This window comes from Microcebus murinus, chromosome 5, assembly GCF_040939455.1.
Source record: "Microcebus murinus isolate Inina chromosome 5, M.murinus_Inina_mat1.0, whole genome shotgun sequence".
NCBI classification, from domain to species: domain Eukaryota; kingdom Metazoa; phylum Chordata; class Mammalia; order Primates; family Cheirogaleidae; genus Microcebus; species Microcebus murinus.
This window is the reverse complement of record NC_134108.1, coordinates 35,847,133-35,860,087: the sequence shown is the minus strand read 5'-3', so window position 1 is coordinate 35,860,087 and position 12,955 is coordinate 35,847,133. Positions and strand designations below refer to the sequence as shown.

Genomic DNA, 12,955 nt, shown 5'->3' with positions numbered 1-12,955 from the left:
TGGAATCCACCCCTGTGGCGAATGTAGAGCTTTATGAATGCTTGTTTTGTTTACATGTCTGGCTTCCCATTTTCACTTAGGTTTTTGGCTTCTTAGCATTCTTTACATTCTCTGAGCTCACCACACATTTAGGAAGATTTTTGTCTTTTCTGAAACTTTTGGTTGTTTTTCAGAGGGAGGGTCTGTCAGTGTATCTAATCCTTCAGGCTATGAAAACAGAAGTTGGCTAAATTCATTTTTAAAGTTGCATTCTGTTTTTATCGATTTTGCCTAAAGGTTTGCTGGAGACTGAACCATTGCAAGGAAGAGATGACGATGCAGTAGCCAGTGCTGACTTCTCTAGCATGCTTTCTGAGGAGGAAAAGGAAGAGTTAAAGGCAGAATTAGTTCAGGTATGTTCAGCAGTCTTGCCTATCTCTGGATCTTGAGAGTTACAATTAGTCTGATATAAGTCCCATATTGCAATTATGTTGTCTTTCATTTAATAAACTTTATAAATGAATACACTGCAAGATTATACATTTTTTCCAATGTATTTTTCTAATGCTAATTGTCCTTTACCTGTTTATTATGATGGTAAAATGAATGATTGTGCTGCTTAAGCAACAATAATTACTTTTAAATATGCACTTCTTATTCTTTTTAGTATCAGAATACTGTGGGAATAATAAATCACTTACAAACCTGATGGAATTCATTCAAGACCATGGTACAGGTGCAAGCTCCTTTTTAAGAGCAGTTCTAGTGTTACATCAGTCACTGAGCTCAACAAATACTTTGAAATGGTTTTTTTAAAATAAAAAGCCAACTATAGAAGCAACTGGATTTATGAAGTTGTATACTCTTTTGCAGAAGAGTAAAGCTCTGGGGGTAGAGAGGAACGCTATGATTGATTAATTGAAGCTTAATTGGATTTTGTGTAGTTGCTGTGGGGATCTGGGCTGAGAGAGGAGGATGCCCCACTCATCGTGAAAACAACTCTTTGTTCAACCCTTTTGTTTGCACCCACTGAGCCTCAGACACTTTGCTGAGGAGCCTTGGCTTTCTAGGAGGGGAGGGCTGGAGAAAGGGCTGCTCGAGGAGGAGGAAGCCACAGAGCCGCAGGAGCAGAGGCCAGCACCCCCTTCCAATTCCGTGTCCCGGCTCATGGGCAGAAGCACTTTGGCTTCCTGCACTGGCCTGCCCGGGCTGAGCACACAGCTTTGAGCTCCACCTTACCCTCTCCCACCTGTGTCCACTCCGGACTCGTCGAATTCTAGCATTCTGATAGTGTGTGTCTATGACAGCTCGTAATGATATTAAAGACTTTTCAGGTGCTTTGCCAAGACACACCCTAAAATAATTCCATTTTAAAATAAAAGAGGATTGTGTTCCTCTGGTGCAAAAAGAAATGATTTCAGTAAGCACAGTGCCTCAGATCAAATAGCCTGGCTCTGTAGCTGGGTCTGTGGCCACCGATTGGCCACACATACCACACATACCAGAGTGCACAGACCAAAGTCAGCCTTAACAGAGAATGGACTAACTCCACATTTTCTCATGGCCTGAAATTCTGGTTCATGACCTATTTATATGAACTGCAGTGTCCAAAAGTTATGTCCTGGTGTAAGCTAACTGAATCTAAGCTAAAACTTTACTCTTTCACATCAATAGTGCTAGTTTAAGTTCAGGTACAATCTCTGTAACAGACCAACTGCTATAAAATGCCTTGACTTTTCTGGGGTCTGGGATTATTGGGATATACATACATCAATGTATGCTTGATTTTTCTGCATCCTATATTTCCTAAATGTTCAACAATGAGCACTTATTACATTTAGAATCAAGAAAAAAAATAAACATTGGTTTTAAATGGATGCCTCATGAATATAAAAAACTAGAAATTCCTGTCTCATTTGCCCACAGTAATACGCTTCCAGCACACGTCATTCCTAAGACTCTTTGAATTTGAGCCTGACTTCTGGAAATAACACCAGACTCTTTGTTACCATGTTCAAGTTACGGGGATTCATGCTTTCATCCTTCAGAATGCATTAGCCGCCATGCCTCCTGGCTCTTATTTCCAGAGAGGAAGCTTTATTGTATGTTGCCAAAGGTAGCGTGTGGCTTCCAGTGGCACATGGGCACAGCCGACTGCCCCAAGCCCTGTGAAAAGCAGAGGAAGTGTATCTTTGCAATTTTCCCCCTTCACATTTCCCTTTCTTCCCCTCCACCTCCAGCCACCTCTGTTTTATGCTCATTCTTTTCTCAAATCTGCTTGTCCTACCCTTTACCAAGTGCGTGTGTGCATGTGTGTGTGTGCACACACAGCAGACCAGGTTCCTTACATCACAGATGCATCCAGATTTTACCTCCAATGCCAGGATTTAATTATCACAAGGACACACAGAGAGCCATCTCTGGTCTCACCAGTAGTCTTATGAAGAACTGAGACATCCTTTGAGAGTCAGCTCCTCTGTCGAACCTCTCCACAGACATTCTTCCTGGCAGCAAGCAACTTCTCTCTGTATGGGAGGGAAGATTCTAGCGGGTCTGTTAGGCCCTTGGGTACCAAGATGCCTCAGAGGCCAACCTACTAGATGACTGCCTTGGAGTCAGGCTGTCAGTCATGGCTGTGATCTAAAGCAAGACCTTTGTGCACAAGGACTTCTGATCTCTGACTGCTCTGCAGAAAAGGGGTCCCGGGTGTGCCAGGTGTCCAGTCTCCTGTGAGGGTCCCTCCTCTCCCTGGTTTCCTCATCTCCTCCTACTGTCTTCTGGCTGTACTGGCTACCCTCCCCGAGCCCCACCTCTCTTTCTCTTCCCCTCCCTCTGCCTCCTCCCATGCTCTTTTGTTGATAATATTCCCATGAGGATGCCCTTAGACTTGAGCTGATCTCATAACTCCAGCCACTCACACAGCCACCACCTTTTTGTGTGCTTACCAAGTGCTGGCAATAGGAAGACGTCTCCTTTTGTGGGGAGACATAAAATAAGCCAGTAGTGTCCAAAAGGTTTACATCTTGGATAAACTCAGCATTTCAAAAGGGAAATCTCTTTTAACAGAATTTGATCTTTAATTTATTATGTGGTCATATAATATGTTTGTTCTTAAAAGTTCTTCCGATGTGAGGCTAATACCACCTCTGATCTGGTGCAGTGGTTTGTGCATGCAGGGCATGCAATTAATATTTATAATTAGCTTGAATTGTTTTGCAGCTTAAACAAACATTTATATTTGTAAATACCCAAAGTAGGATATGCTTTTTAATAAACCTTATCGCTATATAAAGAAGTACTATTTTGTTTCAGTTATTTATTTTCATTGGTTTTATTACCAGCTGCTCCTGACATCTTTTCTGAGGTCTTTACACACCTATTCTGGCTGTTCTTCTCTTTCTCTCTCTCTCTCAATAAACTTGCTCAATAATTCTGTGCCACTAGCACCCCACTCCCACTTTAATTTCACCAAGCTGCTTGTTATGCTTAGCATTCCATAATGTGTCTTGGCTTTTGAAAAGGACGAAGTGTTGGCATTAGTCCTGTAAATTTGTGATTATATAACAATCAAATACTGCCAATGTCCCCTAGACAAAATGACTCAAGAAAAATAGGCATCAAGAGGAATAGGAAAAATACCAGACAACATTATCAAGTAGGCAAAGCCTGTTTTCATGCTCCCTTGATCTCTCTTTTGGCCCTTCCCTCTTTCTTTGATGTGTGGTTCCCCAGGAAGAACACACAGTGCCTCAAGCTATCTGTTCTTAGACTTGCAAAGAAGTGCCTTGGGCCCTGGGCCTCTCTTTTTCAGCTTCTTCCTGAAGACCTTCCTTCTTTCTGGACTGAGCTAGTGCACAGCTCATATAATCATAACCATAATGTCTTATTGTTATGCCCCTCCCAGATAGTATCTGCATTTTCATCTTGGTTCTTGCAGGCAGAGGCAGGAGGAGCCAGAAGAAGAGGCAAGCCCTGAAGCAGTAAGCACAAGAGACCAACATGTGAACATCATACTGATGATTCATAGTTTATGAAAGTATTTTTTCTTCTGGGTTTTCAGTTTGAGATTTTGTGTAGTCTAGCAGATAAAATAGAAAAATAAATTTTCAAGCCTATAAAAGAAATTTCATATTGATGCTAAATCCTTAGCTAACTCAGATTAGTTAATTCACATTTTTTTCATTTTATATTGAAGTAAATCTATATAACATAAAATTACCCATTTTGAAGTGAACAATTCAGTGGCATTTAGTACACTCACCGTGTTGTATAGTCACCACCTCTATCTAGTTCCAGCATATTTCCTCACCCTGAAAGGAAACCTCGGACTCATTAAGCAATTGCTTCCCATTTCCCCCTCCCCAGCCTCTGGATATTTCATATAAATGGAATCATATAATATGTGACCTCTTGTGTCTGGTTTCTTTCCCTTAGCCTGATGTTTTTGAGGTTTACGTATGTTGTAGTAGTCATCAGTACTTCATTACATTTTTTAGCTGAATAGTATTCCATTTTACACTACAATTTGTCGATCCATACATCCTGTGATGGACATGTGGGCTATTTTCATTTTTTGGCTACTGTGAATAATGTTGCTATAAAGTTGTATGTACATGTATTTGAGATCCTGTTTCCAGTTCTCTGGGGTATATACCTAAGAGTGGGATTGCTGCATGATATGGCAATTCTATGTTTAACTTTTTGAGAAATCATCAAGACTATTTTCCACAGTGGCTGAACCATTTTACATTCCCATCAGCAATTCTTTTACATCTTTACCAACACTTGTTATTTTCCTGTTAATTCATATTTAAATAATCAAGTTTACACATCTTATCTTGAGCATAAATATTTATCCTGCAAGTAAATTATCTGGGGAGTCAAAAAACCAAAGAACTAGACTATTCATTTATAATGAAGAAATAATTAATTTAAAATTAAAAGGGTCAATGCTGTGTGTGGAAAATTAACAACAACAAAAAAAGGAAATTAAATTAAAAGGGAAAGGACATATTAAATACTTTAATTAATTAATGTGATTTACCTGCACTCCATTTCATCCAAATTTGATATAGCTTACAAAAGTACTTACAATATATAGTTTACATACTACGTGCCTTAGAATATCTAGGGGTGCTTTTTAAATAACATCTGGTCCCACCAAATTTAAGATATCAGACTCTCAGGGCATTGAAAAAGAAGCATACATCTGGGAATCTGCATTTTAAATATGTTCTCTGATTGACTCTTATGTAAACTGAAGTTGAGAGCCACTGGTATAACTAGACCAAAAAATCTCATTGGTCAGATGAGGGATTGAATTTCATCATTCATCAGCATGGAAAGTATTTGTCATTAGAGACCTTTTTGTTGTGTTGTTGCAGCAAGATTCTTGCCTCTGTAGAAAGAGGTGGGTTGGCTGTTTTCAATCTTGCAAGTTAATGTAATTTAAGACTGTCTGTTTTCTAACTTCTGGGGTTTGCTTAATAGATTTTGGGTGTATATTAGGCCTTCAATAAATACATTGAAAGCTTTGAGAAATATGAATACTTATATTTTATTGAAATGGTTAGAATTTTATTATAGAACCTGAAAATAGACCCTACTAAATAACCAAGTTCAAATAGGTCTCTTCCCCACAGATGGCTTTTAAGATGTATCTGTATTTTTAAATTATTAAATGTGAGACTTTATATTTCTCTCTTTAGGATGATGTTTGGTAAATTGGTACCTTTGATATTTCTCTCTGTCACTTTTTTGGGATCAAAATTTTATTAAAAATCTAATGAAAACTCTGAATCCTTTTACTTACTCCCCCTTAGATAACTAATAAATAACCCACAGCCCCCCATGATTTTGAATACATTTCTGGGGTCCCATGGATATAAGATTGAGGATATTAAGAAGTTTAAGCCTCTTTTTCCTTTCATACATCTGTAATTTATTTCTACAAGTTAAAATGTTTCCCATTATTTTTATTACACAGTGGAAACTACAGGAATACTGAATGTACCAAAAACAAACAAACAAACAAACAACAACAACAAAAAAAACCAGACTCCCAGTAATTTCACTTGCTCTAAATGAAAGAAAGCAGAAAAGGTCTTTTTAATAGAGAATAAAAGACTAACATGAAGCCCAAGCATTTTCTGTAGTAAAAGAGCAAGAGATATAACCATAAGAAATATTAGGGAACGGATTGACAAAGTGAAAAAGTGGAATATGACATGATAGCAAAAGAATAGAGGAGTTTAATTTTAAAATAACAGTGTGTTCACATGGAATAGAGAGGCTACCAGCATTATTCCCTTTGGTGGTTCCAGAGTATACTTCTTTGCAGTAATCAATATTAATGTGTGCGTACTGAAGACAGTTGCTCATCAAGAAAAGACAGGGTGATATTGATCAAACGGTGTTTATAGAATGTGTAATCCATTTTAGATTTTAGAAAGATTTCCATGAACATATAAAAGATGTTCCATGAACATAAATAATGTTACATTGCCAGGACATTTTGTCAATATTAAAAACCCCAAGATATTATTGTCTCTTACTGTGATATTTCAGATGCTTGTGATTCAGTATTTTTGCCTGTTTTGCTTAAGTGATTATTGGTGGGTATAAAGGTTCATAACAATATTCCTGTCCGTTCACCATTGGGGCAAAATCTTCCTTCGGCTTGTAAAAGACTATTTTTTTTGCACAGGCAGAAATCTTTCTTGAGCTGCTTTCCTGGCAGCTATGTCTCTTGTGACCCAAAGAACACATTTGCAAGATGACTGACAGGGTTGGTGATATAGTTTGTGGTCAGAAGTAGAGTGACACTTTGAATGTGAATGAGACATAGCAGCTTTTTTTTTTTAAGAAATCGAGAAAAGTGGCAGAATTTTATTACCTTTGTGCATCTGGGAGACTAAGGATGTTCAAATAATTCTTTTTTGGTTTAACAAAGAAAAGTCACAAGTATTTGAACTTTTCAGACAACAAAGATGTAAATTTAAGCATATTAACAGGGCAATACATCACAGAGTACGAAAACCAATTAAAATAAAAGACTTTGTGGCTTATTCAGATTTACTTTCACAGGATATAACAACACTTCCTAAAATTTGAGTATTTTATAGAACTCCTTTGTTAGAAATTACAGTGGCAAGAGCAACAATATATTGTTGAAAAAATCTGCTTTTTTTTTTTTTTAGCACTGGGGAAAGAGGAAATATGTCTATACAAAGCCTTGCACATGAATTTTCATAGGAGCTTTATTTGCATTAGCCAAACCCAAATGTCCTTCAGCAGGTGAATAAACAACAAACTGTGGTATAGCCATACAATGGAATACTACTATACAAAAATAAAAAGGGAGGAACTATAGATAATGCAACAACGTTGATGAATCTCAAAGAACGATGCTGAGTAAACAAAGCCAGGCAAAAATGAGTACATACTGTATGATTCAGTTTATATCAAATTCTAGGAAATGCAAACTAAACTCTAGTGAAAGAAAATCAGGCTGGGCGCAGTGGCTCACACCTGTAATCCTAGCACTCTAGGAGGCTGAGAGGGGTGGATCGAGGGGTTCAGGAATTAGAGACCAGTCTGAGCAAGAAAGAGTGAGACCCAGTCTCTACCAAAAATAGAAAAAATTAGCTGGGCATGGTGGCACCTGCCTGTAGTCCCAGCTACTTGGGAGGCTGAGGCAGGAGGATTGCTTGAGCCCAGGAGTTTGAGGTTGCTGTGAGCTAGGCTGATGCAGTGGCACTCTGGCCCGGGCAACAGATTGAGACTCTGTCTAAAAAAGAAAGAAAAGAAAGAAGGAAAGAAAGAAAGAGAAAGAAAGAAAGAAAGAAAGAAAGAGAGAAAGAGAGAAAGAGAGAAAGAGAGAAAGAGAGAAAGAGAGAAAGAGAGAAAGAGAGAAAGAGAGAAAGAGAGAAAGAGAGAGAGAGAGAGAGAGAGAGAGAGAGAGAGAGAGAGAGAGAGAGAGAGAGGGAGGGAGGGAGGGAGGGAGGGAGGGAGGGAGGAAGGAAGGAAGGAAGGAAGGAAGGAAGGAAGGAAGGAAGGAAGGAAGGAAGGAAGGAAGGAAGGAAGGTAGGCCATTGGCTACTCAGTGAAAAAAGGGTGGGAGATAGGAAAAAAGGAAGGAGGGATTACAAAGAGCAATTAGGAGGTGATGGATATGCTTACTGCCTTGATTGTGGTGATAATTCCTTGGGTGGATACATATGTCAAAACTTACAAATTACACACTTCAAGTATGTGCAGTTTATTGTATGTCAGTTGTATGTCAATAAAACTGTTGAAAAGTAAAAGCAACACAAATCACTCCCTTACATACATCCTCTACTCCCTTGTTCCTCCCTTGCTGAAGGCTCAGGCTTGGCAAAGCCACATTGTCTGCCAAATCTGTTCCTACACCAAGGCAGCTACGTCTGGTTGGCAAAAAATAAACAACACTGACTAACAACGCTTGAAAAGAAGTTGTTTTGTAAAATACAGTGTACAGTACTAAGCCAATTTTTGTCCAAAAACTACATCTATGTACAATTTTAGAAAACCATTTGGAAGTTTAGAAACCAAATAATAAGTGGTAGATATTTCCTAGTAGATCACAGGTGATTTTTACTTTTTGTTTATATTTTGCTATACAATCTGAATTTTTTACAAGCAGCATTGATTACTTTTGTAATCAGTAAAACTAAAAAATTGATTTTTATTTTTAGATATTAGAGTTGACTGTCAAGTGTATAGGTTGTGTTTGGTGTAGCCAAACATTGGACTTTGGAAATATAAGGATTTAGAGGCTGCCTTGGGGCACCCAGAGCTTTTGGAAATGGACTCTTCAGCTGGTCTAACATTTTTCTCCACCATTTCCCCTCCCATATCTAGCTAGAAGACGAAATTACAACATTACGACAAGTTTTGTCAGCGAAAGAAAGGCATCTGGTTGAGATAAAGCAAAAACTCGGCATGAACCTGATGAATGAATTAAAACAGAACTTCAGCAAAAGCTGGCATGACATGCAGACTTCCACTGCGTAAGTATGACATCATCACAATTTTTAAAAATTTACTCAGCCATCTGTCTCTTCACGCTTCTGTTCTGTTTTGGTTTTTTTTTTTCCTACAAAGCTGATTTGGTACTCATAGCTAGAAAAAATATTTTCTGGAGAAGCACAAAAAGAAATATGAATAGTCATTAAGTATGTTGCACATGAATCAGAATCAATAATTTAACTTCAAATAAAACTTTGTTCACTAAAACTATTTTCACTTAGACTACTCTCATGGGGTTTTACAGTTTAAATGTTTTCTCTTATTATACATTTTAAACAGTGGTTATATATATATTTTTTTACTTTTTTTCATGAAAATTGTAAATGGGCAGGTGTTTTTTCTTAGCATACTTGACACTCACTACATATTTTGAATGTCTTTCAAAAATGGTTGTCAGTTCTAGTACTGACTCGTTAGCAATTGATTTTTTAAGAAAACCTTTTACCTCTCATCTTTTGGTATGTGCTTTTTATCCTCACTACTCTAGGAAATATTTAGAGCTGGATTTAGACCCACAGAAATGGTTTGGGCTTTGCTATTATTGTCTTCTTGTCTTGTGTTAGGCAAGGTACAGAATAACCTTGGCTATTCTACAATCACACTTTTATTGGATTATTTTTTAAGTTACATGAAATATTTAACCATAGCATTACTTTTTTCATGATTTAAAAGATTTTGCTTGCTGGATGGTCTTGTACCAAAGGGAATAAGGTGACCACATATGTGATATAAATTTTCTTTTAGTGTGTTGGGGGTTAGGGGATGATGGGGAAATCACAGAGGCTTCCTATCTTTAGCCCTAACTTCAGTTCTAAATTCCACCATCAAGAAATTTTCATCTTTGGATTGTGCATTTCTTCCCCTAGTATCTCCCATTTGGAAGATAAGAATATTGCATTCCTAATACATAAGTGGGAGTAAGTTTTCCTCTTTGTGGGACTTTTCTCCTAGGCATAGAGAGGCCTGGTAGTAGGAAGAGGTACTCATGATCATCAGTAATTATTTCAGGGTTGCCAGCCGCCAGCTTTGCCTGCTGATTCCTAAGAACGAAGGTGTAAGACTGTTTGCTCCTGTGTGAACATGCTCTTTATGTGAGGAGTCAGATCTAAAAGGAGCCTGAAGTCTCCCCAGCCTGGTTCCTTAGTTTCCATGTGCCCCTAAACATGGCCCAGCAGCCCTACTGGCTTCTATGCTTGTGCTCCCCAAGGACTCATCCAGACAGGTTCAGGGTGTAGCCCGGAGTAGGGCAGGAAGGAGGCAGAGAGCCCGTCAGTTTATCTCTAGAGGCTAACCAACCTTTCCAACCTGACGATCACAACTGTGGAAGAAAGTAAGAAACCACACATTGATGTGCAGCAACTTAAAAGATATATTGCAATGCCGAATGAACAGTCTCTTGAAGAGGACAACTGGATTTTAGGCACTGAATTAAATAAGTTTTTCCGTCAGTGGTTTGGGCCTCTGTCTTTCTACTGTGGCAGTCAATGCTAATGAATAGCATTGATATAATAGGCCCTGATAGTGTGAGGCTGAACAATCTCCGGTTCTCTGGGTCTGATCGCCATTGTATTTAATCCAGGCCTGGCAGCTTCATGTCACACGGATCTAAACTTCGCTCTAGGTTGTAAGAACCAGGAGGACCTTTCTGCTTGGCCTCCCTAATCACACTGCAAGGATAAGCTAACCACATGGAGAGGAGGGATTCTGTCAATCCTGTTTCTAAAGGGGGTGGGATCACCAGCAAGTTGGTATTAATGGATCAACACCTAAGTGGACATATAGGAATGACATCTATGGGGTGTCGGGCAGGTGTGGGGGAGGGGATGGGTGTATACATACATAATGAATGCAACTCGCACCAACTAGGGTATGGACACTCTGGAAGCTCTGACTCGAAGCGGGAGGGGAGGCAAGGGTAATATATGTAAACTTAACATTTGTACCCCCACAATATGCTGGGGAAAAAAAGTATACAAAGATTTAAACAGCCAAAAAATAAAAAAATAAAGGGAGTGGGAGGCAGGGAGGTGAGAGTGCTGGGCAGGGTGTGCCATGTCTGCCGGGTCTGATGTGGGCAGGCTAGGAGGTGGGGCAGGGTGGGGAGAGAGCCTTACTTCTCCTGAGATGTGGGATTAGAGCAGGCAAGTTCAAGGAAGGCGTCTAGCCTCTTCCCACAGAGGAGAATATGTAGTTTGTGTTTTCCCATATTTGAAAAAACAAATCGGTTTCATAGCCAGGCAGTCTACTTAGTGTAAAGTTTTTTGTTGGGTGAATAGCACAGATGTACTCCCTGGGGTCATGGATTTTAGAGTCTAGTCAGGAAGAAGAGTTTTGGGGGATTTGTTTGTCTTACAGACAAAGTCATGGACAGAGAGGGGAGAGGATCTGGAGGTCAGACCAAGTGGTTTAAAGGCGGACAATGAGGTAAATAAAGGGAAGAAGTATGACGTTCAGGTGTTTCACTTGAGCCACTGGGTGAGTGCAGGAGCTGTTCACTGTGGTTAGGGACAGCATGGTGGTTAGGTTCGTATTCATACCTGTGCCACAGGTAGTGTGGATTCAGTGAGTTAATATTTGTATAAGCCTGCAGGACAGTGTCTGACACTTTGTAAACATGCAGTAATTATTCTCTGTGGTGAGAAAGATTGAAAAACAGGTCTGGAGGAGAGACTCCAGAATTCAGTTTTGCTTATGTGACGTCTGAAATGCCCAACAGACCAACAAGTTTATATACTGAGAGGGCAACTCAGAGGAAAAGGCTCACGTGGACACTTGGGATTCACCTGCATATAGATGCCACTGGAAACTATATGACTGAGTGAGATTTCCTTCAAGATTGTTTAAAAGAAAGAGATGATCGTGGACTCACTAACCTCTGAGAGTGAAGTGAACATTCCTTTGTAGGGAAAAATCAATCCCTTCCTTAAGCAGGAGGCATAAGTCCATCGACTGTATAATTTTGGGAGAGGGTCTTTCTCCGACCCTTTTTTTGGATGCTGAGGGAAGGGGGAGGGTCATCGTTATCTGCTGGGAGGAGTGATAGAATCTATTTAACCCTCTGAATGAATTAACCTCCACTCTGTTAGTATTCATGATACACACTCCAGTACAAGATCTACACCTCATGTGATGAAAAATTTGATGTAAGGGAATGGTGAGCTGTGGTTGGGTTCTGTAGAATCAGATTTCAAGTCACTAAAAAGGATTTTAACTGTCAGAGGATGTGTGTGTTTCCCAGAGGCAATACTTTGCATACTGATTAAGCAATCATGACCTATTTAATTTGATTTATAATGAAAAGAAAAATCTATGGTATGTTAATGAAAGTTTTTGGTATGTTTTAGTCTGCAGTAGGATTCAAATTGAAATAGGGACCAATGATTAGGAATAATTACACAGCAGACTGAAATTATTTCCTTTATAGAAGGATCCAGGAACACAGGAGTAGGACAAGAGGTCATCCATGCCCAGGGTTTGCTGTCCCTGTTGTTCTTGTCATAGTTTTTTATGTGCCTAGGTTTGAGAGAATCCGAGGACCCACAAAAAAGTCCTTCCCCTTTTATATTTTCTGCTGCTTTTTTATATTGTCTTTAGGCTTCAAGGAGACATGGGGGGGGGGGAATTGAATCCCTTCTGTAGGTAGAAGTAGGAATGAGGAAATGCAACTTTGTGGTGGGCTATTCAAAGTGATAGGCTTCATTTATTTCATAAGTGTTCTGCTTTGCTAACCCCTGAAAGCTCCCTACTAATAACTCCTCTGAATTGTGCCACAGTTGAAATGGTAGAAGGTCTTAGAAAGGAATTTAAACTATCTCATCACTATTCCATCTTTTTGAAAACTTAGTAACTTCATCTTGTATAAGGAGAAGTAAAAGCCTCACTCTCAGCATTTAAAAAATTCACAGCACTTGAAAATTGAAGTTTA

The 12,955-nt window shown here is 39.1% G+C and overlaps 1 protein-coding gene across 6 annotated transcripts in view; it reads left to right on the top strand.

Annotated features, from left to right (window-relative positions):
• TPD52L1 (TPD52 like 1) overlaps positions 1-12,955 on the top strand; it is a 377,442-nt gene that overhangs the window by 349,887 nt on the left and 14,600 nt on the right. For all 6 annotated transcript variants that reach the window (XM_076002992.1, XM_012777516.3, XM_012777512.3 and 3 more), the window contains 2 exons: positions 277-392; positions 8,863-9,011. In XM_076002992.1, coding sequence (XP_075859107.1) covers positions 277-392; positions 8,863-9,011 — 265 coding nt within the window. The remainder of the gene's footprint in view (positions 1-276; positions 393-8,862; positions 9,012-12,955) is intronic.